The sequence below is a fragment of the Chionomys nivalis genome, chromosome 3 (assembly GCF_950005125.1).
Source record: "Chionomys nivalis chromosome 3, mChiNiv1.1, whole genome shotgun sequence".
Lineage (NCBI taxonomy): Eukaryota > Metazoa > Chordata > Mammalia > Rodentia > Cricetidae > Chionomys > Chionomys nivalis.
The window spans coordinates 75,950,625-75,975,272 of NC_080088.1; the positions used below are offsets into that span (position 1 = coordinate 75,950,625).

Here is a 24,648-nt window from a genome sequence, read left to right on the forward strand (position 1 = left end):
TCCTCACTGGGCACTCTGAATGCTTGTATACACTTTGTGATTTATTTGGTGGTCAGTAATTAATGTCTTTGCTACTAAGTGGAAGAAAGCTAATAGAACGTAATCAAAATAGTGGTTTAATTGACGGATTTTACTTGTTCCTTGCGCCTGTGCCTTCTTCAGCTCCTACCTGCCTATTTAGCTTATGTGAGTGCAAACTGCACACCATGATCCCCCAGGGCCCTCTCCACCACTAAGTACTTGCTTTCCCCACCTCAGCTCCAGAGATGTGATGGTCTTTAGCTCTGGAAGTCTCAGCCAGCCTCTCCTCCATCCTATCTTCATTCTCGGATGATACCAGCATCCGGTGCTGGGGTTTGGTTGCCAGTTTGTGGTCAGGCCGGTGTTCGGGTCTTGAGCCCGGTCGAGTATCCAACTTGCAATCAGCTCGATACTTGCCCTCCCCCTCCCTCTTGAGGGAAGCAGAAGACATGGCTTTGGGCTTGGGAGGCTGTAGCCATGAGTGGCTGAGGATCTCATCAATGTGCAGCCGCCGGTTGACATCTGGCTGCAGGATGCGATAGATGAGGTCCTTGCACTCACCAGTCAGGTTCTTGGAGCGTGGGAAGTCCACTCGGTGCTCCTTCTGGATGCGCAGCATCTTTTTGATGTCAGAGTCATCGTAGGGCATGGAGCCACAGACCATGATGTAGAGGATCACACCTAGGCTCCAGATGTCATATACCTTGGGCTGGTAAGGGATGCCCTGCAGCACCTCGGGGGCCGCATAAGCTGCTGACCCACAGAAGGTTTTGCTGAGGACGATGCGCCCGCTCCCGTCCCGCAGGCAGCGCTTGGAGAAGCCGAAGTCAGACAGCTTGATGTTGAAGTCCTTGTCAAGCAGAAGGTTCTCGCACTTGAGGTCTCGGTGAACAACATCCAGATCGTGGCAATACTTGACAGCTGAGGAGAGCTGGCGGAACATCTTGCGTGCCACATCCTCATGCAGGGCTCCTCTGCACTTGATGAACTCGAGGAGGTCACCCTGGACACCCAGCTCCATGACAATGTAGATGCGTCCATCAGAGGTCTCAAAGATCTCATAGGTCTTAATGATGGAACGGTGGTTGACAGTTGCCAGGATGTCCATCTCCCTAGGAAGGAATCTCTCCACAAAGTCCGTGGGTGTTTTCTTGCGGTCTATGATCTTGACTGCTACGTTGAACTTGAGGCGCTCAGAGTAGGCAGATTTGACTTTTGCATAGGAGCCCTTGCCCAAGTTGATTCCCACGATGTAACCCTTCTTCCTTAGGACCGCGGCATCGTCCATGGTGTCAGGAGCGGCCGGTGCCGCCTCCCTCTACATCCCCTCCCCACACGGGCCAGCAGGCATGGTCCTCATTCCCACTGTGGGGAGGTGTCTGGTTGGGCTGGGCTTGGACTTGGAGGAGTGGAACGCTCAGCATTGTCACCAAGTGACCAGCGAATGAAGTCATAAAGCCAGGCTGCTGGGAGTAGGGACTAGGCTGTGGGGAATGGGGCCCCTGGAAGGCAGGAAGGCCTAGAAGGAGCACCCCCTCCCCACCCACTGGAATGAAGCTGGCATTCAGGCCTATGGTAACCCTCCTGGCCCTCTTTCTTGCTGTGGCTTTCTTGTCACAAGTGAGGCCCTAAGGGAGGTGATCCAGGTCTAGCCCCAAGCCTGGCCCTGTGTTTGTCGTTTCACTGGAGCCAATCCCCTGCCGCTTCTGTGGGATTGGAAGAAACATTCCTGTGAGCTTATGGAAGCTTCCCAGGTTCAGTCAGTCCAGTGGTGATCCAGTCTGCTGGATGAAATCAGTTCCATGTTTGGGGTCAGGAGTTGGCAAGGGTCTTTGGGCAGAGTGAGCAGATGAGTCACAGACCTGGTGAACAGGAGTGGGTGGGTGGGTGGGTGGGAGGGTAGGTAGTGCTAGGGTTGTTCTGAGCAGCCAGGATAGACAGTTGCATGTTCAGTGAGGTAGGGCAAGTGTGGAGGATGGGGCGAGCTTGAGCCAGGTACAAAAGCTGCTAAGATATCTAAGCAAGCAAGTGCTGAGAATGGCTAAGGTATAAGTCAGGAAAGAAGAGAATATCATGAGCTTTTCTCTAAAGGATGGGCAGGCCTTATACAACCCGAGTCCCTTTTAAGATGGTTGCTGTTAGAAAATGCAGCTGGCTTTGGGATGTATGTAGAGGCCCAGGACCGTGGACCAGAGCAGGTCTCTGAGGGTCAAGGGTGGGGGAGTTGGGAATAGCCAGCCTGAGCCTTTTTCCAGAAGGAAGGGACTGTGTTGGACTTGGTGTTGGATGACCCAGGAGTTGATGGCCTTTAGCATTGTCCATAAAGAGCAAGCTTCTGAGTGGAGGTTTTGTGAGCAGTAAGCAGGAATTACATGAACTGCTGTGGCATGGCCCCCCATTTGCGTGTTGGACTGTCTTGTATTTTGTGCATGAATGTTTGTTTTGCAAAGTGGCATCCTGTATAATCTTGGCTACTTTAGAAGTCCTGTGTTCATTTTCACATCTCACAGGAGTCTTATGCTTACAGTGAGCTGCCAAGATGTGATCCAAGGATGCTGTGTTCAGAGGGAAAGCAAGAAGGCCTGTTTCTAGTGGGGGAGGCAGGCCAGAAAGCTTCAAAGAGGAAGTGACATAACCCAGGTACAGAGGAGCCACCAGGTAGTCAAGAGGGAAAAGATGACACGAGGAACAAGAATACACCATAGAAGCCACCCTGAAGTCCTGTCCTGGTCCTAAAACCCCCGAGTACCACTCCAGATGGCTAAGTCAGATTCAGCAGCTCACATGAATGGTTCTACAGGATAGGCTGCTTGTAGAGGACTGGGCTCAGTACTTGCGCATCATACTTTGGGTGCTGTGCTTTCTGGTAGGAACCCACCTTCTCTGAGCTATTTCTATACCTGTAATGCACACAGCAGGAGCTCTCGCATCTCCTTGCTACCCCAACTGTCTCCTACTTTCAAGCAGCCTCAGGTCCTGTTGGTGTCTTCTGTCCCCCAAATCATGAAAGACTACAAGAGATGAGAGGGGAGAAGCCTAAATTCCTCTCGGGGCACCCCACCACCACCCAGTCCCATATGTCCTAGAGCTTTCTGCCCCATCCAAGTTCCTTCATAGGGCTTCTCCAGTCTCACTCTCATCAGAGTCAGCACCGTGCCTCAACCATGAATACTTGGTCCTCACAGGCAAAAATCACAGAAGCAGGCTAAGAGTGTCGCTTGGCCCTAGAAGGCTTTGAGGAGGACAATGTCCCTTAGGTGAGTCTGGGGAGATGAGCACAGCCTTCAGAGCTGAACTGGCAAGTATGCTTATGACACATGTGTTGGGGTGCAGAAATAAGGGGCTGTTGATGGGCAGATTAGAAGCCAGCACTGAAATCCTTTCTGAGGGTGGTCGGATGTAACCTAGGTGATTATAATGCTGGGAGATTATAGGCAGAACAGCAGTGGGGTGAAGGTGGGCTGGATGAGGTGGGTGGATGTAGGAAGAACATTCAGGAACTCACAGGATCCCACTTCTCTAGAGTAAATTGGCATGGGTGTCTTCTCAAGGTAGAGACATCGGTGGGGGCAGGGTTGAGATGAGTCTAAATGTTATTTTTGTGTATTAAACCCTTAGACCTCCATGAGGTTGCCCAGAGTGAGGTGAAGAAAAAGGGGCCACGACAGCAAGGTGAGGACTGCTTGGGACATGGTGTAAGCAAGACAGGCAGCACATGGCAGCCTGTGGTGCCAGATGCAGGCCACGCCCATGTGGAACACCAGAAGCTGCCATGTGGAATGCCAGTAGCTACCTTTCTTGCCCATAGGGTTCAGACATGCTGCCAATTTTGCTTTGCCCAGGTCAGCTTCCAGCTCTGACTGGGGGCATCTCCTGTGGAACAGATTAAGATTGGAAGAGACCGGGATGCAGTCAAAGCTACCCATGGCTGTAAGACATGCTTGGGTTAACTAGCAGAGCCCCCTACTTCTGGGCTGAAAAATGATGGTGTGGAGCAACCAAAGGCACAGTTGAGAACTGGTTGTCAGCTGGACAAGGAGGAACATGCCCCATGATGAGCAGAGCTGAAAACCAGCTGCCAAGAAAGTTGGGAACCAACCAAGGTACTTTGGGGGTCCACCACAGTCTGTAGTCTTTCCCCAGACCCTCACAGGTGTGTGCAGCTGAGAGCCCCAGGGTAGTGATGAAACACTGGCCTGGCCCCTGAGCTCCTGATGCAGCCAGTGCAAGCCCTCCAGTGCAAGAGAGGGCTCTGGCTGCCTACCCTTCCTCTGCAGGCTGCCAGTGTTCAACCTTCTTGGACTGTCTTCTCCTTGTCTTTTCTCCACCCTTCTCTGCACTTCTCGGCTTCCCTCTAGAAGTTGTGTCCTCCTCAGTTAGCCATCATTCCTGGCTTCTGCCCCTCCAAATGCCCCCCAGCCAGCCTCTGACTGGTGCTGCTAACTCAATCATGACCTGAGGATACAGTTTAGGCTAGTGGGTGGGGAATGGATTTCCTTATGAATGAGGATTTGCAGTCTGATAGGAACCACGGGGAGCCCAGGACTAGGGTCTGCACCAATATAGTGATTTATTGCTTCTTTAGCCATGTGAGTTACCAAGTTCAAAGGGGGGGAGAAGTGACGAAAATAGCAGCTCCTCCGGGACTGTCTTCCTTCTCTTTCTCTCATCCCTTGACTTCTAGGCTCAGGCTTCAAGCCAGAGCTGTGCCTCATTCCCTGCTGGCCCCCTGGGCTGCAAGGGGCTCACTAGGTATGTGTCTCTGAAGACTGTTGGGGGTGCCCTTCCTCTGTCTCCCTGTTCAATTCACTGCTGAGGCCCACGGTCTCTGACTGCCTGGCCACTTGCACAGTGTCTTCCTGGGGTTTTGTCTCAGGTTGGGTCTCGGGTCGTGCCTCTTCCCTAGGCTCCACCTTGGTGGCAGACTTCTTATCAGCACCAGTGGGTTCAGGGGTCCATAAGGGCTCAGTTGCCCGGGAGCTTTCCCCCTCTTTGTTGACGGTTCCAGAGGACAGACCTCGTGCCTTAGGCTGCACCCAGCAGTGGCTGAGGATCTCATCAATGTGCAGCCGCCGGTTGACATCTGGCTGTAACATTCGGTAGATGAGGTCCTTGCACTCACCAGTCAGGTGTTTAGACCGTGGAAAGTTGACTCGGTGCTCCTTCTGGATGCGCAGCATCTTTTTGATGTTGGAGTCATCATAGGGCATGGAGCCACAGACCATGATGTAGAGGATCACACCTAGGCTCCAGATATCATACACCTTGGGCTGGTAGGGGATGCCCTGCAGCACCTCGGGGGCCGCATAAGCTGCTGACCCACAGAAGGTCTTGCTTAATGTCAGTCGGCCACTATCATCCCGCAAGCAGCGCTTGGAGAAGCCGAAGTCAGACAGCTTGATGTTGAAGTCCTTGTCAAGCAGAAGGTTCTCACACTTGAGGTCTCGGTGAACAACATCCAGATCGTGGCAATACTTGATGGCCGAGGAGAGCTGATGGAACTTCTTTCTAGCATCATCCTCTTGCAGGGCTCCTCTGGTTTTGATGAATTCAAGGAGGTCACCCTGGACTCCAAGCTCCATGACAATGTAGACCTTGCCATCTGATGTCTCAAAGATCTCGTAGGTCTTGACAATAGAGCGGTGGTTTAGCATGGCCAGAATCTCAATCTCCCGGGGAAGGAATTTCTCCAGGAAGTCCGTGGGGGCTTTCTTGCGATCGATGATCTTGACCGCCACGTTGAACTTTAGGCGCTCAGAGTAAGCGGATTTGACTTTGGCATATGAGCCCTCTCCCAAATTTATCCCCATGATGTAGCCTCGTCGCTTGAGGACGGCAGCGTCATCCATGGTTCCGGGAGTGCCCAGTGCCTCTGAGGCTGCCCTCTACATCCCTGCCAGACATGGGCCAGCAGCGTCCTCATTTACACTGTGGACAGAGAGTCCTCTGAGCTGGCCAGGCCTGCTGTCCCTGCCTCCTAAGAGGCCAAGACTCTAGCATGGAACATTCAGCACTGTCTCCGGGGTGACTTCAGTGGGTGAAGTCACAAAGGAGTACTGCCCTGGGGGAAATGAGGCTATTACCTGAGCCACTTGAATGTGGAACCTGAGAAAGGTCTGCCAGTATATGGGAACAGACTAAAAGTGAACAAAATGACTCCATGCTTGGCTCCAGCCGGAGGTAAGAGAGGGTTATGGTACACAAAGTTCTGCCCATGTTTCTAAACCTAAAGACTGAACTATGCAGAGGCATGGCTCATTATTGCAAACCAGGTCAATCCAGGGGATCTAGGGTGGGTGGTCCTGTCTGTCAAGAACCCCAACAGGAAACAGAAGATAGTCTCAATTAAGAATAATCAGAAGAAGTCTGGGTAAGGGGATGCTTCACAAAGGTGGGAACAAAATGTAGGGAACCGTGTAGGTAATGCAGTTCCCTAGGGTCGGGGAAGGAAATGGAGAGCGCCACTCTTCGCAGGCCAGTGATAAGGAAACCATTTGTGACCTGCACCCCTTCCGCTCTTGATGCTGTCTGCATAGGCAACCCTCAAAGGCACATAGCAGGGCCGAGAAAGGTGAGGGTTCTTCTAAAACACCTTTCTTCAGATCCTTGATCTCCTCTGGCCCAGTGTTGTCACTGTGGGCTCAGTAGGACTTTAGCTTGTGCTGCTCTCCTCACCCAAACCTTTCCTGGTCTCTCAGAGGCACCGCAGGTGGACAGCTGGCAGGAATTGGCTGTCCCATGGCTCTGGCTGGGCTCCAGGGGCAGATTTGGAGTGGGCTTGGTATAGGGGCAGAAGGCTGGGCCTGGATCTTGTACTGAGTGCTGGGAATGTGCCACCTGGACCGTCCAAGTGCCAAGGGCAGTGCTGGATAGGTATCTTTGCTTCTGCCAGCAAGGGGCTCTCCCTCTGTTGTGACAAGATTTGAGTTCAACATCTGCCCTGGGGAAGACCTATGGAAGTTGGAATATCTGATGGTCTGACCTAATCTTGGGTTTGAATTTGGCTTTATCTACTTGTTAGGAGTTAGCATCCCTCACTCACATGGCTCCAGATTGGAATCTCAGGACTTGGTGGAGGCACTGAAGTGAGTTAGGTATGCTGGAGGTGGCTGGCTTTCCCCCTTTTCACTTCCTTTCCTGGAGCTGATCATCCTCTGCTGGGGCTGTACAAAGGTGGTGGTCCTTCCGCGGTACAGATCGCTGCTCCATCTGCTGTCTCTCCTTCCACGTTCATGCAGTTCATGAGGGTAGTTGTGAGGTCAGCACTTGGAACCTTGTTTCCAGACTTTAGCCTGGAACTTTTCTCCTTCTTTGTATAGGCAGGACCTTTCCAAGATTTGATCCGGAGGATCTGGGCTTCTCTGTTATTATCTCTGACATCCCTTAGGCCATTTCCTCCTCTGTTGAAATTGTTTTGTGTACCTTCCCCAATCTCAGAGTCTGCCAGCTCTCCAGATTTCTTCTCTTTCTTCACGGAGGTTCGGCCTTTAGAAGACGGCTTTAGGGTGTATGTTGGGCACTGGGGCAGACCTGGGCCTCCAGGAGTAAAGATCATTCATGCCCTGTGCTGCCTCCTCAATTCTCTAATCGCAGGTCCCCACTCCTACCTCCTCCAGACCAGGGACCTACACTGTTAATCCTTGTGATCCCCACAAAGTACCAGGGACCCCTTTGGTCACCTAGCCGCCTAGGTTCAGTCCCCGAGCCCCGCTTCTTGGCTCAGCCAATGGCACACCTCATTTCCTATAAGCCCGCCCCAGACCACGCCCACTACCGCCCAGGACCTCGGCCTGGCCTCTTTTCGGCCCTCCTGCTCACGCCCCGCCCTCATCTGGAGCGCGCCCGTCTTGCCCTCCCTCCGCCTCCCCGCGCCCGGCTCGGCGTTCATTGGTTACTGTGGGCTGGAGGCGGGGTCGCGCGGGCCCGAGCAGGACAGCCGCCATCTTGCGCGAGCCGGAATCCCGTCCCGCTTTTGCGGCCTAGAGTGCGCACGGGTCGGCGGTGTTCCCTTGCAGCCGCCCAGCGTCGCCGCGGCCCAGCTGGATCCCTCGCCCGCCACCTCTCTGCCCCCGGCCGGAGTCCGGCCCTCACTCCCTCATCTGGGCCAGGTCCGGCCTCCCCGCGGGGTCACGCGGCTGCCCCGGGGACGATGAACGGAGGATAAATGGTGCCCAAGGCAGACAGCGGTGCCTTTCTGCTGCTCTTCCTGCTGGTTCTCACTGTCACCGAGCCGCTGCGGCCAGGTGCGCGGCGCTGGGGGTGGGGGCGCGGTCGGGGGTGGGGCCGGGGACGTCCTTCCACCCGCCGCAGCTGGGCGTCCACTGCGCCTCGGCAAGGCACAGGCGAGGCCTGGCTGCGGGCCTCTCGGCCCCTGCCCGGGCACAAGTTGGAGTGTACCTGGGTTCGGAGCCTCGAGGATGTCGCCTTTGGACCCACGTCGGTAGAGTGTCCCGTGCTCTGGGAGTCACTGGCCAGGAGCTTCTGCTGGGCTGAGTGGAAGTCTAGGTGCTGAGAGCAGCTTGTGGAGGCACCTGGTGTCCCAACTGTCCGCCCAACTGTGGCTTTGTGCCAGTGTTTCAGCTCTGGACAGCGATGCCTGGTGGCTTATTGCCTCTTAATGAAACGCTGCATCACAGAAGTCTAGCCCGGCCCAAAGGAGGTACTGGGAGTAAACCAAACCCCGTGTGCAGGGGACAGAGTCCTTTCAGCGGTGCCCGGCACTTAGTTGTGTATGATGTGATTAAATACTTTTGGTACTCCCTTGGAGTTTTGTGTGTGATGGGGAACCTCAGATCCCCTTTTCTACCTATTTCAAACACTCCTAAACTGCACCAAGAAAACCTAACTGCTCCCCCACTCTCCAAAACAGGGTTGATTTAGCCATCAGGTTCAAGAGTTCCCATTACAGCCTCACTGTCCCTTTAGGAATTTGCCAAAAAGTTTTAGAACTAGCAGGGGTGTCTGAACTTTCGGTGAAAGGGATGCTTTAATATCTCTGTGTGTGTGTGTCCTGTGTTGGCAGACTTACCTCTGTGCCAGTGCAGTGGCAAGCATCGTACTTCGTGTTTTTAGTGGGGAATGGTTCCCATGAAGGAATGCCCAAGGCAAGTCTTCTGTGGGTGACATCATGACTGGGTGTTAGCAGATGGGTGCACCCACAGCAGTGTCCCAGCCCAGCTCCCATCTTGTAACATTGCATTGGTGGGCTTTGTGCCTTTGTCACATGTGGAAATGTCTGCCTAAGCCCCAATGACCAAGTCCCCAGGCCTACTCTGAGCTGAGGAGTGCCTCCCTGGGCTCCCGAGAGGAACTCAGTGCTACCGGCCGCTCTACATAGTGAACTGACTGTGAAGCAGCCTGCTGGGTATGGTTCTTTTGGCAGGCTATTGGGTTTGTGGTTCTTGTGATTGAAGTCTTGGTAAACATGTATATGCCTGTATAGAGTGGATTGCCATCCCTTTCTGTTTCCTGGGTCCCAGTTTTGCAGCGGAGGTTTCTAGGCCTTGAAATAGAGCCATATCTGCCTGCCTGCCTGCCTGCCTCATGCCTCTTGTTCCAGAGCCAACATCTGTCTAGTTACAGAGGCGACCAATGTCCCTAACCGTTTTTCCCCGGCCAGTTTGTACACATATCCTGCCAGCTGGCTGAGAGCAGTTGGGAAAGGATATGTGAGTTCGTGCTGCCTGCCATCACTGAAGATAATCAAGCACAGAGAACAGCCCTCTCCTTAGAAGTGTTGGAGAAGAGAGCAAATAGGAGTTCTTCAGTATAGTCCTGTGTGTTGAGTATCCCTGAGCCTGGAGACTGATGACAGAGGCCATCCATCCGTTTGTACATGTGCAGCAAGGGAGGGTCTCCCCAGAACCCTCCTACAGTCTGAATAGGACATGTAGTGCAAGAGGCTCCAATAGAGGGAGTAATGTGCTCTTGAATCTATGGCTTTCTAAGGCTGGAACTTGGCAGTAGACCCCAGAGCTGTCTTGTGTGCTATTGTGTCTGTGTGCATGTTTCTCCTGTCTGTTCTGGGAGTGCTGGGCAGAGAGTCTTTTTGCTGGGTTTTCAAGAGAAAGGTCCTTCTCTGGTCTAGATTTGCTTGCTTCCTGTCAAGGTCCTAGGTCTGATCCATAAATGGGTGTGAGGAGAACACAGGTTAGGTCTCTTAGGAAGGAGGCAGAGGGTTGTCCTCTTGCTTCTGCCCAGTGTTACCTGTGAGAAAGAGCCAGGTCATTGTGGGTTTCTTTGGGTGCAAGCTGGGCCTTTCAGAGATAGATGGGGAGGAGGCAGTGTGTGGAGCAGGGCTTGACTTGTCCAAGCTTCTTTTTCTATTTTGTTTTTATAGTGATGGGTAATGAAATCCAGGGCCTTGTGCATGCTAGGCAAGCACTCTGCCACTGAGCTATACCTCCAACCTCCATATTCTTTAAAATGATCTTGGTTGTTTGAAGATGTTACATGTCAGACACTGTTCTAAGCATTAATGTTTGTGTTAATTTTTGGTCTCTGGAACTCTTACTAGCCCTTACTAGCCCAATTTTATAGACAGAGAAACTAAAGTAGAGAATGCTTTCGTAAAGGCTAAGTGACCAGGTGAGATTTTAGTCTTATGGGCCTGACTGATTTGGTCACTATACATCTTTGTTTGGATCCTTGTCCATCTGGCTGTTTATGTCTAGTTTGGGCCTCAGAAAAACCTCATGTTACTCTATTGATTGGTTTTTCTAGACAGGGTTTCTCTGTGTAGTCCTGGCTGTCCTGGAATGCCCTCTGTAGACCAGACTGGTCTCAAACTCTGAGATTTGTCTGCCTGTCTTCTGGGTACAGATTAAAGCACGTGCTACCACACTTGGCTTATAAATTGTTTTTTTAACTCTAGATGTGAAATCTCTGACTGCCTTTGTCTTCTCATGGGTCCCAGAGGTCCTTTAGGTCCTTTAGGTGATGGTACCAAACTTCTTGCCATCTTAGTACTTTGCTCTGATTACCCTCCCCCCCTTTTTGTGGTTGACCAATGCATTAAGGCATCTCAATTTGGGGAAAGGAGGGTTTGGACCTTTTAAGTAGTTATGACAAGAAGCTGGGATGGTATAGGGGGCAGGAGGGCTATGAGAGCCACTACTGGCTTTTTTTCCCCATCTATAGGGAGTGCAGCATTAATTGCTCATCCTAACACTGTTGAAGCTCTCATTTGGAAGCAAAATCATACCATAATTTCGGCGGCCATATCTTTCTCCAGGGTGACTCCAGCATTGGTAGTTAAGGAAACCTGCTTTCTCAGCAGGACTACAGTTTAAGAATCCTAGTCCCTTGCCTATTACAGGTCTATGTAAGGAGGTAGAATTGGCAGCTGTCTGTATTCCAGCTGTGCTGCTCCCAGCTGGGAGTGACCTTAAGTCACTTGACTCTCCCCACTAGTTTTGCAGCTAGAATAGAAACTTGAGTGAGTTGGCTCCTAAATCAGGGTTCTTTCACTTCTGGGGTCCAGAATATCAGGTGGAGTAGCTCAAGGGCTGTCCTCTATTTGAAGAAGAAATCTTTTAGAGCTGGGCTACATGAGACCCCCAAAAAAAGAATGAAAGAGAAAATAATTTAAAAATCATGAAAAAGGTATGAAAAAAGCAAGCACCCTGCATATCCTTATGTCATAACCGTGTACTAAAGTGCCTAAGTGCCCCACCTCCCTGCTGAACCATTTCAGAATCAGTTGCATCCATATGGCATGGCCTTTTACCCCTGATCATATGGGTCATTTCAGGGAACTGGAGGTGGCTTCTGTTTAGCTCTACCCTGCTTTGCTCACTAGTACCTGCTTTGTGCCATGTCAAGGAGATAGGTTACAGGAAGCCTGTGGTTAAAGCTTAGCCATGGTGGAGACAAGTAGGCATCAGCGTGTGTGAGTGCATGCTCTGTTATCCAACCTAATGCTTATGGAAGATGTGCTGAAGATAGGCTTTGCCTTTTCTGTTGCCTTCTCTGGCCTGGCTCATAGATCTTTCCTCCTAGCAGTGGTGAGAGGTGTCTGGATACCAGGTAGTGTCCTAGCAGCAATGGCAGATCCTCTGTCTGCCGATGGTTCTCTTAGCCATAGCAGGTGAGCCAGTGATAGCAGGTCCTCCTAGGGATGATAATGATCCAGTAGTTGATTTTTCCACTGGTGGGATGAGCCTTTGACTATTGGAGAGTTCTTTTGCCTCCTCTGGTCCTTTGGTAGGTTTTTGATTCTGAAATGTCAATGACAATATTCAGGAGCCAGTAAAGAGCCAGTGACCAAGCATATGTCTACGTTTGTTTGTTCATCACCTGTGCTTGTGGGTGCTGAGGACTTCATGACCTTTGGTTCCCCTCCCAGCCTGCAAAGCCCAGTTTGGGGTCCCAGACAACTGAGCAGCATGATGCTGTGATTTAAAGTGTGGTTATTCTGTGGCAGCTGTGGTTTTGTTTCTGGCTTGAGTTACCAGCTGTCTTGGAAAGTTGAGTGGAAGTTGGTCATATTTTGCCATGGCAGGCCTTGGTAGAACAAGCCCAGTCTGGAGGTCAATAGCTCAGAGGCCTGTGGTTATGGTGTAGTGGCTGTGGACATAGATGTACTTAGGTGGTACAAGAGTCGAGTGTAACTTATTTTAGATGATCTGTCAGAAGATTAGAAGTTGACATAGTTTTTTATAGCAACTTGGGGAAGATAGGGTTTATTTCCTTTTAGTCCATCATGAAGGGAATGCAGGGCAGGAACCAGCTTTCTTATATAACTTAGACCCACCTGCCTTAGGGATGGCACTGTTCACAGTGGGATGGTCTCACTTGCATTAACTAACAATCAAGAATATGCTCTACAGACATGCTCACAGGCCAGTTGTGATGGAGGAAATTCCCTGGTGTGCCAGGTTATCTCCTCCAGGTCAATGGCAGGTGCTTGTAGTGATTCAAAGCCACGTTGCTTGGGTTCAAGGTTGTCCATGGTGCTTTTGTGTTCTCTCTTTCTCTGTCTCTCTGGTTACTTTTGCGCCTCAGCTTCCTCACTTTGAATGTAAGCATCATTATATGGCTTCATGGAGATGTAAGGATTAAAATGGGTAAGGAAATATTCCAAAAAGTGCCTGGTATATAGCAAATGCTTTATACAGGTCATCTGTTGGTATGCTGCACAGGTAGATTGAAGGAGTATAGGGAACCCTTAGTCTGTGAATCTCATGGTATGTGAGAACTCAGTGCAGTGGTTTTAAATCATGCCACACATATAGCAGCTTCCGCAGGATTTTCTTAGCAATCACACTTTTTGTTTTCGAATTGTATTCTTTATGTTTTTACATTTATTTTCATTATTTTTGAGAATCTCATGCATGAATGCTTATTTAAATCATTTCTACCCTACTTCCTTCCAATTCCTTGTGTCCCTACTTGAAATTCATGACTCCTTTTTCTTTATTATCGTTGCATATATTACATATACACATGTACACATAAATACAACCGGCTAAGCCCATTTGGTGTTGCCTGCTGTATATGTGTATGTTTTCAGGGCTGACTGCTTGGGATTGAATGACCTGTCAGGGGTTCATTCCCTAGAAAAGAAGAATGATTTTCTTTATCTTAGCAGCTGTTGTTTGCCTGTAGCTCTTCCTCTAGGTGTGGAGCCTGTGAGACTTCCCTCATCCACATTGGATATTAATTGCTATTGTGTTTAGAAGATGTCTTGCAGTGAACGTCTTGGTCCTCTGCCCTCCCTTATAGGGTCCATGATCTCTCCTGCAATGTTCCCTGAGCCTTAATTGTAGGAGTTGTATACCAGCTAAGGAAGGACCCCCCCCCCCCCCCCCGCCGACCACTTGCTATCTGCGTTTTGACCAGTTGTAGTTTTCTTTGATTGTACTGTGAAAAGAAGCTTCTTGGATGAGAGCTGAGAGCTTCTCTTTGGATATAAGGATAGGTATTTTATTTAGGATGCATTGGGAATTAAACTGCAGTAGCAGTAGATGGAAAATGGCAGTAGGTGGTTCCTCTTTAGCAGTGGTTCTCAGCCTGTGGGTCGTGACCCCATAGGGTCACATCAGATAGCCTGCATATCAGATGTTTACATTAAGATTTATAACAGTAGCAAAATTATAGTTAGGAAGTAACAACAAAATAATTTTATAGTTAGGGTCACATGAGGAATTAAAGAGTTACAGCATTAGGAAGGTTGAGAATTGCTGTACTTTAGGATCCATGAACTTGCCAATCATGGATAGTTAGTTGCCTTGGGTAACTAAATTTATAGAACAGTTTATAGGCATGAATTCCTTCAGTCCAGCTAAACAGCCTTTGGTTACCTCTAAGATACAGATGCCACTATTGCACCTTTGGGACTATCTTGCCATGCTGGCCACTGCTGTGTTGCAGGCTTCATAGCTAGTTAGGACTGTTGGTTGCTTTTCTCCCTTGACAGCCCACCCAGCACCTTTGGATACTATGGGAACTAGTCCTCAGGGAGGAGGCTTCCAGGTCAGTTTTAGCTCAATTTCTTTATTGCATTTGTCCAAAACGTATGGTGTCTTCAGCAGTTAGTTCTTACCTTCAAGCTCTGGGAGGCAACCAATGGCAACAGCAGTAGCCTGCTTTGTTTTAGGTGTCTCTCCCTGACCAATAACTTGAAAGGAGGTTTCCCATGCCTGGTACTAGGGTTTTTGTTAGTCTGTGGCTCTTGGGAGGAGCATTAGCACTCCAAGTAGTGTAAACTCAGTTGATTTATATAGTGTACGTATACATATGTCCAGTTCTAGGGCTTCTGACATTCTCACACAGACATACATGCAGGCAAAACACCAATGAACATAAAATAAAAAACAAATTATGTATTTTTAAATGTAAATAGAGCTGGAGTATTTTAGCCCACCGTCAAGTCCCAAATAAACATTTAGAAGTTTATATTAATTACAGAATGCTTGGCCAGTAGCTCAGGGTGATTACCAACTAGCTCTTACATTTAAACTAACCCATTTTTATTTATGTATTGTCATGTGACTTGTGACTTGACTTGTCCTCCAGCATCTTGCTTCTGGGTTGACTTGTTGGTATCTCCCCACACTCTGCCCTTCTTCATCCGAGTCCTCAGTTTGATTGTCCTGCCTAACTTTATCCTGCCTTGCCAAACAGCTTTATTATTAACCAATGAGAATAATACATATTCACAGTGTACAGGATTATTCCACAGCATTTCAAAAAGAAGCTCATTTATTAAACAAAAGAAATCAGTTACTGAACAAATACACAAATGACTATATTTTAACATGAAGGACAGTAGTAGTCCCTCTAGCGAGTTTGCCGTATAGCTGCCCTGGAGGATGGAAGGAGGATGGGGACGTTGTAGCCATTCTATAGGAACATGAGGTAGGTGAGCAAGGGGATACAGCCAGCTGGCTGGCCTCATGTTTGATGGAACTTGCTCATTGGGTATTAGCTATGCTGACAGGCAAGAGGTGAGGGTTTCTTGCCAGTGTGGATCCTTCCTAAAGCTTGCCAGCCAGTCAGCCTAGAGTGGAGATGGGGTCTCCAGAAAGAGGGAGTTAGGCTTGGCACCTGGACTGGGGAACACAGCTGACTGTACATTAGCTTTTCCTGGGCAGCTTATGTTGTAGACTGTGGTTGGGACATGTGGCTAGACATGACGGCTGCACTCTTGCTCTTAGCTTTCTTCCCTTTTCTGCTTGGTGGAGCTGTTACTTGAGTTACCCTGAGCTGGTCCTCCTATGCCCATGCTTGTTCCTACTCTTGCTCCCTTTTGCCTGCTTCCTGCATAGGTGACTTCTGGTTGCTGACATCCAGCCATTGTGTCACTCAGCTTGTTCTCTCTCTCCTTCAGCTAAGGGGCAGGACAAGGCTGAGTGCAGGACTAAGGGAGTTAGTTGGCTTGAGAGTGCACCCAGGCAGATCCTGCCTGTTCCCTGGAGAACCTACTTTAGGAGCTCACAGCTATACTTTTGTGTATGTGGGGTGAACATCAGCTGTCATTCCTCAGGCACCACCATCTGATGATGTGTATGTATGTGTATGTTCCTATGAGTTTATGTGTTTATGGGAGCATGTGTTCATGTGAAGACAAAATCAATGTTGAGTATCCCTCAGTTCATTCTCCATCTTAGTTTTTTTTTTTTTTTGGTTTTTCGAGACAGGGTTTCTCTGTAGCTTTGGTGCTCGTCCCGGAACTAGATCTTGTAGACCAGGCTGGCCTCGAACTCCCAGAGATCCGCCTGCCTCTGCCTCCCAAGTGCTGGGATTAAAGGCGTGTGCTACCACCGCCCGGCTCCATCTTAGTTTTTGAAGCAGGGTCCCTCACCGTATTTGGAGCTCATGGATTTGGCTAAATTGGCTGACTAGCAAGCCCCACAGATCTTCCTATCTTCACTACCCTAGTGCTAGGGTGGGGCACATGCTGCCACACCAATCTTTAAGTAGTTGCTGGGACCAAACTCAGGTCTTCATGTTTACACCAAAAGTTATTTCTTGATTGAGCCATTTTCCCAGCCCCAAGCTGTTTTTTTTTGGGGGGGTGGGGGTGGGGAGGGGGTCACTGGCCTGGAATTTGACCTAATTAGGCCAGTCAGAATCACCAGGAATCCACCTCTGCCTTCCCTACACTGGGGTTACAAGCCTACACTACCAGAACTGGTTTCTCTGTGAAACCCTGGCCGCCCAGGAGCTTGTTCTGTAGATCAGGCTGGCCTTGAACTCACAGAGATCCACCTGCCTCTGCCTCCCAAATCCTGAGATTAAAGGTGTGCACCACCACCACCCTGCTCACAATTGGTTTTTGTTGTTATTGTTATTTTGTTTTGTTCTGTCTGCATGCCTGTCTGCCTGCCTGCCTGCCAGAAGAGGGCACTAGATATCATTATAGATGGTTGTAAGCCATCATGTGGTTGCTGGGAATCGAACTCAGGACCTTTGGAAGAGCAGCCAGGGCTCTTAACCTCTGAGACATTTTTCCAACCTCACAATTGTTTTTTAAAAGTAGTTTCTGGGGGCTTGAACTCACATCTTTGCATGGCAAGCGCTTTACCAACTGGGTGTTTTATTTGAGACAGTGTCTTTGCAGCCCAGGTTATTCTAGAATTTACTGCATAGCATAGGGAGGCTTTAACCCATGCTGATTCTCTTGCCATAGCCTCCCAAGTGCTGGAATTATCATCGTGAACCACCACAGCCAGCCCTTTTTCTTTCTTTGTTTTTATGTTGTTAGTTTGTTTTTAAGATTTATTTTTATTTGAGTGTATCTGTACATAGATATCAGTGGAGACTAGAAGAGGGTGTCACTTAGATTTTAATCAGAAGCAGAAACAGGACACTCAGGACCAGCATGTTGGTGACATGCTTTGCCTCCTGCGAAGTGCAGAGCCCTGTGTAAAGATAAGTGCCTTGTCATTGGGTTGAGACTCTTCGGTGTTCATAGTTTCCTAAGGGTGGGCACTGCTGCTTTACAACTCTTCTGGCCTGGGTAGCCTGTTCAGGGCGGTCAGTCAATGGCTTCTGCCTGTGATCTCAACCACACTGTCTTTGTCATCAAAGGAACGCCTGCACCACATGTATTTCCAGAAGCTTGGGAGGCTTACTTACAATTTGAATCTTTCTGTCTGCCACCTTTTGTGTGAACTTTGTGGATTTTGAACCATGTGATTGGTTATATTACCTCTTAAGACATTTTCATGAAAGTGAAGGGTCATCTGGGTGTGGTGACACAAGCCTTTAATTGGGAGGCAGAGGGGCAGGCAGATCTCTATGAGTTTGAAGTCAACCCGGTGTACAGAGTGACAGGACAACCAAGGCTACACAGAGAAACCCTGTCTTGAAAGAGAGGGAGAAGAAAGGGGTTAGAAAAGATATTTTACTCAACACCCAGAAGAGTCAGGCAGGCTCATGAGTTCCAGGCCACCCTAGGATACTAGCGAGTAAGACTGTCTCTGAAAACAAGGTATTTTTAGGGCTTGAGGAGATAGCTCAATTGATAAAATGCTTGCTAAGCAAGTTTGAGTTCCTGAGTTTGTTCCCTAGCAACCAGTGAAAGAGTCAGGAGCAGCGCTTGGGCCTGTGAAAAGTAAAGATAGGGGATCCTGGAGCTCACTTGCCTGATAGTCTTGCTGAATTGGTGAGCTTCAGGTCAGTAAGAGTCCCTGTCTCAGAGGGAAAAAAGGTGAGAACAGTTGAGCAAAACACCCAACACTGATTTCTGACCTTTGCATGAGTCCATGTGTGTACACACATACATACAGTGTTGGGGGTGTTTTTAAAGAACTATGCATATCTGTGGAGATCAACTTTTGGGAGTTAGTTCTCTGTCTACCTTGTTTTGAGTCTAACTATATAGCCTAGGAGGCCTGGAACTCACTATGTAGTTGGTCTTATGCTGGATGTGTGCCTCTTCTGCTTTGTTTTTGAGGGAGGGTCTCATCTCTTCTAGAGTATCTTGTGTGATCCAGTTCTCCTGCTTCCTGTCTCTGCCTCTCATCTTGCCCCAAGAGTGCTAGGGTTACAGATGCAAGCCCGTCTATGCAGCAGTTTTCACGTGTTCCAAGGACCAAGCTCAGAATTCTGTTGTTTTATTTTATTTTTTATTTGCTGAGCCATACGTAAGTAAAGGTATTTTAAAAGAAATAGATCCTGTAACTAAAGGTAAAACATGATTAAAACAAACAAAAATAAAAAGTAACTATAAAGATGATTAGAACACAAAAATGATATCAAATTGTAGCTAAATGCTGTTACATGTTAATACTTCATAGTGCAGTGTGAGGTGGGTTAACCCCATTTTACGGGCAGGCAGAGTCTAGGAGAATAAATGACTTGTTTAAGGTTACAGAGCTCCAGAGCTGCAGCTTATAAAGTAGAGCTAGCATTTGGAGTCTGGGCAGCCTGACCGTAACACATGGATGTGTGCAGCCTTAGTGGGTGTCAGAGTTCTAGTGCTAGAAAAAGACACTATGAATGACCATGGCAACTCTTATCAAGGAAAACTTTTAATTGGGGCTGACTTAGTATTCAGAGGTTTATAAATGTCCATTATCATCATGGTGGCATACAGGCATAGTGCTGGAGAAGGAGCTGAGAGTTCTACCTCTTGATATGCAGGCAGCAGGAAGAGACTGAGCCTCTAGGCCTGGCTTGAGCCATTGAAACCTCAAAGCCCACCTCCTAGTGACACACTTCCTCCAACAAGGCCACACCTACTATTAGTGTCACTCCCTATGGCCTATGGGGGCCTTTTTTATTCAAACCCCCACAGTGGATTTGTTTCCCTTTGTTTCTTGTCTTCTACCTTTTTACCTTGAGTCTCAGCTCCCTACATATTTTTTTTTTCCTAACAGTGGCCACCATCACCACAATCCTATCTTTCTGTCCTTACTGCTCCCTTTTGCTACTGTGCCCAGCACTACCCTGTCAGGAACTGAGCACGTGCCTCTCCACTTGTCCTGCAGTCTATTCTGGGCTTAGCTGCTACTGTCATTGTCCTCATGCCTCTATACTGTGTTTGAGCAGCCCACACTCTGCTAAGCATTTGGGGTGCACAGCCTAGATAACCATAAATGATAATGTTCCTTTATCAGATGGAGATTCTGGTATGTTGAAACTTGTGCTTGATCTAAGATTCCAAAGGAGTATATTTCTATTAATGAGTGTAGCACCAAGAGGTGGTGGCTTACTGGGAAGGATCTTAACCTGCATCCATCTTAGAGAGAAGAGCTATAGCATCTGCCTGAATCTGCTTCTTTCTCCCAGCATTCTGTTCTGTCTACTCTGCCTACCTGATTTTCTGTCTTATCAAAGGGCCAAGGCAGTTTCTTTATTAACCAGTGAGAGTAACACATAGACAGATGACCCTCCTCCATCATTTCCCCCTTTTCTGTTTAAACAAGAAAGAAAGGCTTTAACTTTAACATAGTAAAATTACATATAACAAAACAGTTATCAAGCAAGAATTATAGTTACAATATATATAATAAATATAATATAATATATATATATATATATATATATATATATATATATATATATATATATATATATCTTTGATCATACTTTTAGGCTGTATTGCCTTTGAACTCTTCCCAGAGATATCAGAGCTCTGTGGTGACAGCAGTGCATGATAGTGTTCAGATCTATCTAGGGGTGGGGGGAGGTGGGGTAAAGCTGCCCATTGCTGCTTGGCCTTAGATCATCTTTTTGCATGCCTCAGAACTGTTGTTTAATATTGCCCTTAGGTGTTGCTGGAGTGTATAACTCATTGGTCGAGCACTTGTCTATCATATTTAAGATCCTGATTTCCACTGTCTACTACCAGGGAAGAGGGAGAATTTTGTTGGAGGGTAATTAGCATTGGCTGCAAAGTCAGACTTCCAGCTCAACAAAAACTTACCTATGGGACTTTGAAATCTTCCCGTATTTTGCATGTGCTTTTGAAGGTCAGGTAACTTCTCTGCTATTCCATTTGGAAAACTGGTTCTCAAGAGGGATGTGGAAACCTCATCTTTTTTTCTCTAAATAGAGATAGTACTTAAGAAGTACTTCAGATGGTTAATTACCAGATACAGGGAAGCAAAGTGGACCAGGCTTTTTCTTTTGGGCCACCAATCAGCTCCCAAATCATGACCCAGAGACTTACTGGTAGTTGTAAATGTTTGGCCTAGCTTAGGCTTATTTCTGGCTAGCTCTTTTAAATTAACCAGTTTCTCTTTATCTGCCTTTTGCCTTGTTTCTTTCTGTATATCTTTCCTGCTGTCTTTATGTTTGGCTGGCTGTTGGCTGCCTGGCTTCTGGCGCCAGGCATGTCCCTTTCTCCTCATTCTCTTCCCTTCTCTCGTTCTTTTTGAGCCTAGATTTCTCCTATTTATTCTCGCTACCCACCAGCCCCACCTGTCCCCCTCCTGCCTAGCTATTGTTCAGCTCTTAGACCAATCAGGTGCCTAGGCAGGCAAAGTGAAACAAATGCAACACATCTTTACATAATTAAATGCATTGTAAACAAATATAACACATCTTTACATAGTTAAACAAATGCAGTGTAAACAAATGTAACACATCTTTGCCCACAACAGCAAATATATATTCCACAACAAATATTCTGCAAATATTCCACAACAGCAAATTCAGTTTTCTTTTTAATTTTATTTTTATTACATTTGTGTGTGTGTGTGTGTGTGTGTACACTCGTGCACTCACTCATGTGCTCACAAATGTTTGGAGTGTGAATTAGTTCTCATCCACTGTTAGTCTTAGGAATTGAACTCAGGTCCTCCAGCGTAGTACAAAGTACCTTTACCCACCGAATCACTTTACCAGTCCTAAGGTTAAGTTTTCTTGAGATAGTCCCGTGTAGCCTCAAACTCAACTATGTAGCTGTGGTGGTTTAAATGAGAATGGCTCCCATTGGCTCATATTATGGCCTTGTTGAAGGAGGTGTGTCACTGGGGGGTAAGCTTTGAGGGTTTCAAAAGTCTGTATTACTGTCTCCCGTGTTGTCTCAAAATGTAAACTCTCAGCTACTGCTCTAGCATTCTGCCTGCCTGCCTGCCTGCCTGCCCCCAAGGCTTCCCACAGCGATGGTCAAGAGTAACTCAGTTAAACTGTAGTCCCCCAGTAAACTGTTCTGTAAATTGAGTTGGCTATGGTGTCTCTTCATAGCAATAGCAAGGTCACTAAGATACCTGACCAAAGGGTCTCTGAATTTATTCAGTTTCAGGTTCAGTTAGGTGCTGGCAACCCTAAACAGGGCTTTATAGTAGAGACCCAGCAGTGTGCCATGTTCTGCAAAAGCCTAGACTCCAACTCCCCGCTGCTTATGGGACCTTCTCAGAGAGTTTGCCTCTTCAGGATTATTGCTAGCAACAGAACACTTGAAACTTCAGTAAAAAGCACTGCTTGAATGGGTTGTTCTTGGGGCTCAGGACTGCCAGGAATGGTCACCTCCATGGTCTCAGAACAAGGAATGGGGCCTAACAAGATATGGTGTTCATCATGAAGTGTGGAGCAGAGGCCTGAGGGGTTTCTGGTGCTTCTTTCTATACTAATCTCCACATATACCATTCCAAGAAGCTATAAGGGCCAGATGGTTGCACATGGCCATGACTAGAAGGGAGCTATGTGCTACAGGGTTAGAGAGCCTCAGGGACTGCCAAACCAGGCCTAAGAAGACGATGGGGTTCTTGGGAGAAGGCGGCACAAATGGTGTAACACTGGAAGATGACAGGGAGTTCCAGGAATGTGCAGAAGTGACAGTTATACAAAAATCTGTATGTACTTTTTTTTTTTTAAAGATTTTATTTATTTATTATGTATACAACATTCTGCCTCCATGGATGCCTGCAGGCCAGAGGGCGCCAGATCTCATTACAGATGGTTGTGAGCCACCATGTGGTTGCTGGAATTGAACTCAGGTCCTCCGGAAGAACAGTCACTGCTCTTAACCGCTGAGCCATCTCTCCAGCCCCAATCTGTATGTACTTTATGCCACTCAGTCACATGCTTAAAGCAGTTAAGGGGCTGGAGAGATGGCTTAGTGTGTAAAGTGCTTACCCTAAAAGCATGGAGGACCTGAGTCTGAATCCCTAGAACTCATAAAAGCTGCATGTAGTATCGTGCTTCTGTAATCCTAGTGCTCCCACAGCAAAGAAAGTGGGAGGCAGAGACATGAGAATCCTGGGAGCAAACAGGCCAGCCCACCTCACGTAAGTGTATACAACAAAGAGACTGTCTCAAACAAGGTGGTCCTCTGACCTCCACATGCATGTCCATACTCGCACAAACTGCACACATTGTGACGCATACACACACATGCAAAACAAAACATAATTAAAGCCTGGGAACGTTGCTCAGATCATACCAGATAGAAACCATACCAGTTAAATAATAGCTTCTCCTTTTCCCTTAGTTCCTGGCAGTCACTAACCATCTCTGTCTCTATGGATTTGTCTATTCTGAACATTTTATATAAGAAAAATTATGCTGAATCTGGTCTTTTGTGATTGCTTCTTTGAGTTAGCATATTTTCAGATTCATCCACATTGTAGAACATAGACGTTGTTATTATCAAGTAATATATACCACATTTTTATCTACCCTCCAGCTGTTAGAAATAGGTGCTGATATGCACATTGGTGTACAACTACTTGTTATAGTCTCTGCTCTCAGCCCTCCTGAGTATATGTGTGTGAATGAAATTGCTAGTTGATACACTGTTTCCCCAGATGCTGAGTCATCACACACCGCTGCAGTCCTGCTCTAATGCTCCATCCTCTACACCCTTAAGAAATAACTGTTCTCGTGGATGTGAGGTGCTGTCTCACTGTGGCTTTGACTTGTGTTTCTCTGATGCCTGTAGTGTTGCTGAGCATTTTTCATGTATTTATTGTTCATTTGTATTTCTTTAGAGAAATATCTACATGATTTTTTTTAGTTTTGAATTGAGCAGCAGTATTTTTACATTGTAGAAATTCTTTATATATTCTGAATATTAATACCTAATACTGAATTTAATATATTTTATTTCATTCAGTGGGCTATTTTTCTAGTCCTTGACAATCCTGAGATCCACAAACATTTTTTTCATGAAGTCACCATTGTGTTTTTTCTTTTGCTGATTTTGCTGTTGGTTTGCATCGAGGAAATGGTTTCCAAGGCTGACATCAGGGAGTATCCCCTGTTTTCTAGGTGTTCCATAGTTTTAGCCCTTACAGCAGAAGTTTTTGATAGACTTTGAGTTAGTTTCTGTATTTGTGTTAAATGAAGCCCAGCTTTCTTTTCGGTTGACTGTATAGTCATCTTTCAGCACCGGTTGCTGAAGAGACTGTCATTTCCTGGGGAATAAAGTAGTGATCCTGTTTGTGTCATGGTGACAAAATACCCAAGAAAATCAACGGAAAGGGAGAAGGTTAATTTCAGTTAAAGGGGGTGTGGTGGTTTGAATGAGAACGGCCCCCATCATGAACTCATAGATTTGAATGCTTGGTCTCTAGTTGGTGGACCTGTTAGGAAAGGATTAGGGAATGTGACCTTGGTAGAGGTGTTTCACTGGGGGAGGATAGCCTTTGAGGTTTCAAAAGCACATGCCATTCACAATTAGTGCTCTCTCTGTTTCATGGTTCTGGATGAGTATGCAAGCTCTCAGCTACTGCTCCAGTGCCATGCCTGCCTGCCTGCTGCCTTGCTCCCCAGTATGATGAAACTGTAAGCCCCAACAGTGCTTTCTTCCATATATTGCCTTGCTCATGGTGTCTCTTCACACCAACAGAAAGAAAGGGAACTAAAGAAGGGGGAAAGGCTCAGGTTTTAGAGGCTCCAGTGTGAGATCTGGTGGCTCTGCTGCTTTGAATTAGAGGCAAGGCAAAATATGCAGGTATATGTGGTAAAGGAAGACATTCGCCTTGTGAGGCAGGAAGCAGAGAGACAAGAAGGAGATAAAGAGAAAAGATGTCCTTCCCAGTGAATTGTTTATTCTAACTAGCCTTGCCTAATAACCCACTCAGAGGTGAACTCATCAGTGGATTAACCAGTCATGAGGTCAGAAACCTTATGATTTAATACTCAGCCCTATCAGCTGAGGACCCAGCCTCTAACACATGTTCTTTTCAGGGACACACACAGCCACGTACAACAGATGCACATCTATAA

The 24,648-nt window shown here is 47.6% G+C and overlaps 3 protein-coding genes across 4 annotated transcripts in view; 1 reads left to right on the top strand and 2 right to left on the bottom strand.

Annotated features, from left to right (window-relative positions):
- Positions 1 to 232: 232 nt before the first annotated feature.
- Positions 233 to 1,309, bottom strand: Tssk2 (testis specific serine kinase 2). The gene has a single exon (XM_057765933.1). The coding sequence runs from the start codon at positions 1,307 to 1,309 to the stop codon at positions 233 to 235; it is 1,077 nt and encodes a 358-aa protein (XP_057621916.1).
- Positions 1,310 to 4,769: 3,460 nt separating this feature from the next.
- On the bottom strand, positions 4,770 to 5,870 carry Tssk1b (testis specific serine kinase 1B). The gene has a single exon (XM_057765862.1). The coding sequence runs from the start codon at positions 5,868 to 5,870 to the stop codon at positions 4,770 to 4,772; it is 1,101 nt and encodes a 366-aa protein (XP_057621845.1).
- Positions 5,871 to 7,933: 2,063 nt separating this feature from the next.
- The window catches only part of Dgcr2 (DiGeorge syndrome critical region gene 2), a 69,944-nt gene continuing 53,229 nt past the window's right edge, over positions 7,934 to 24,648 (top strand). For both annotated transcript variants that reach the window (XM_057764928.1, XM_057764929.1), the window contains exon 1: positions 7,934 to 8,264. In XM_057764928.1, coding sequence (XP_057620911.1) covers positions 8,186 to 8,264 — 79 coding nt within the window. In that variant the 5' untranslated portion in view covers positions 7,934 to 8,185. The remainder of the gene's footprint in view (positions 8,265 to 24,648) is intronic.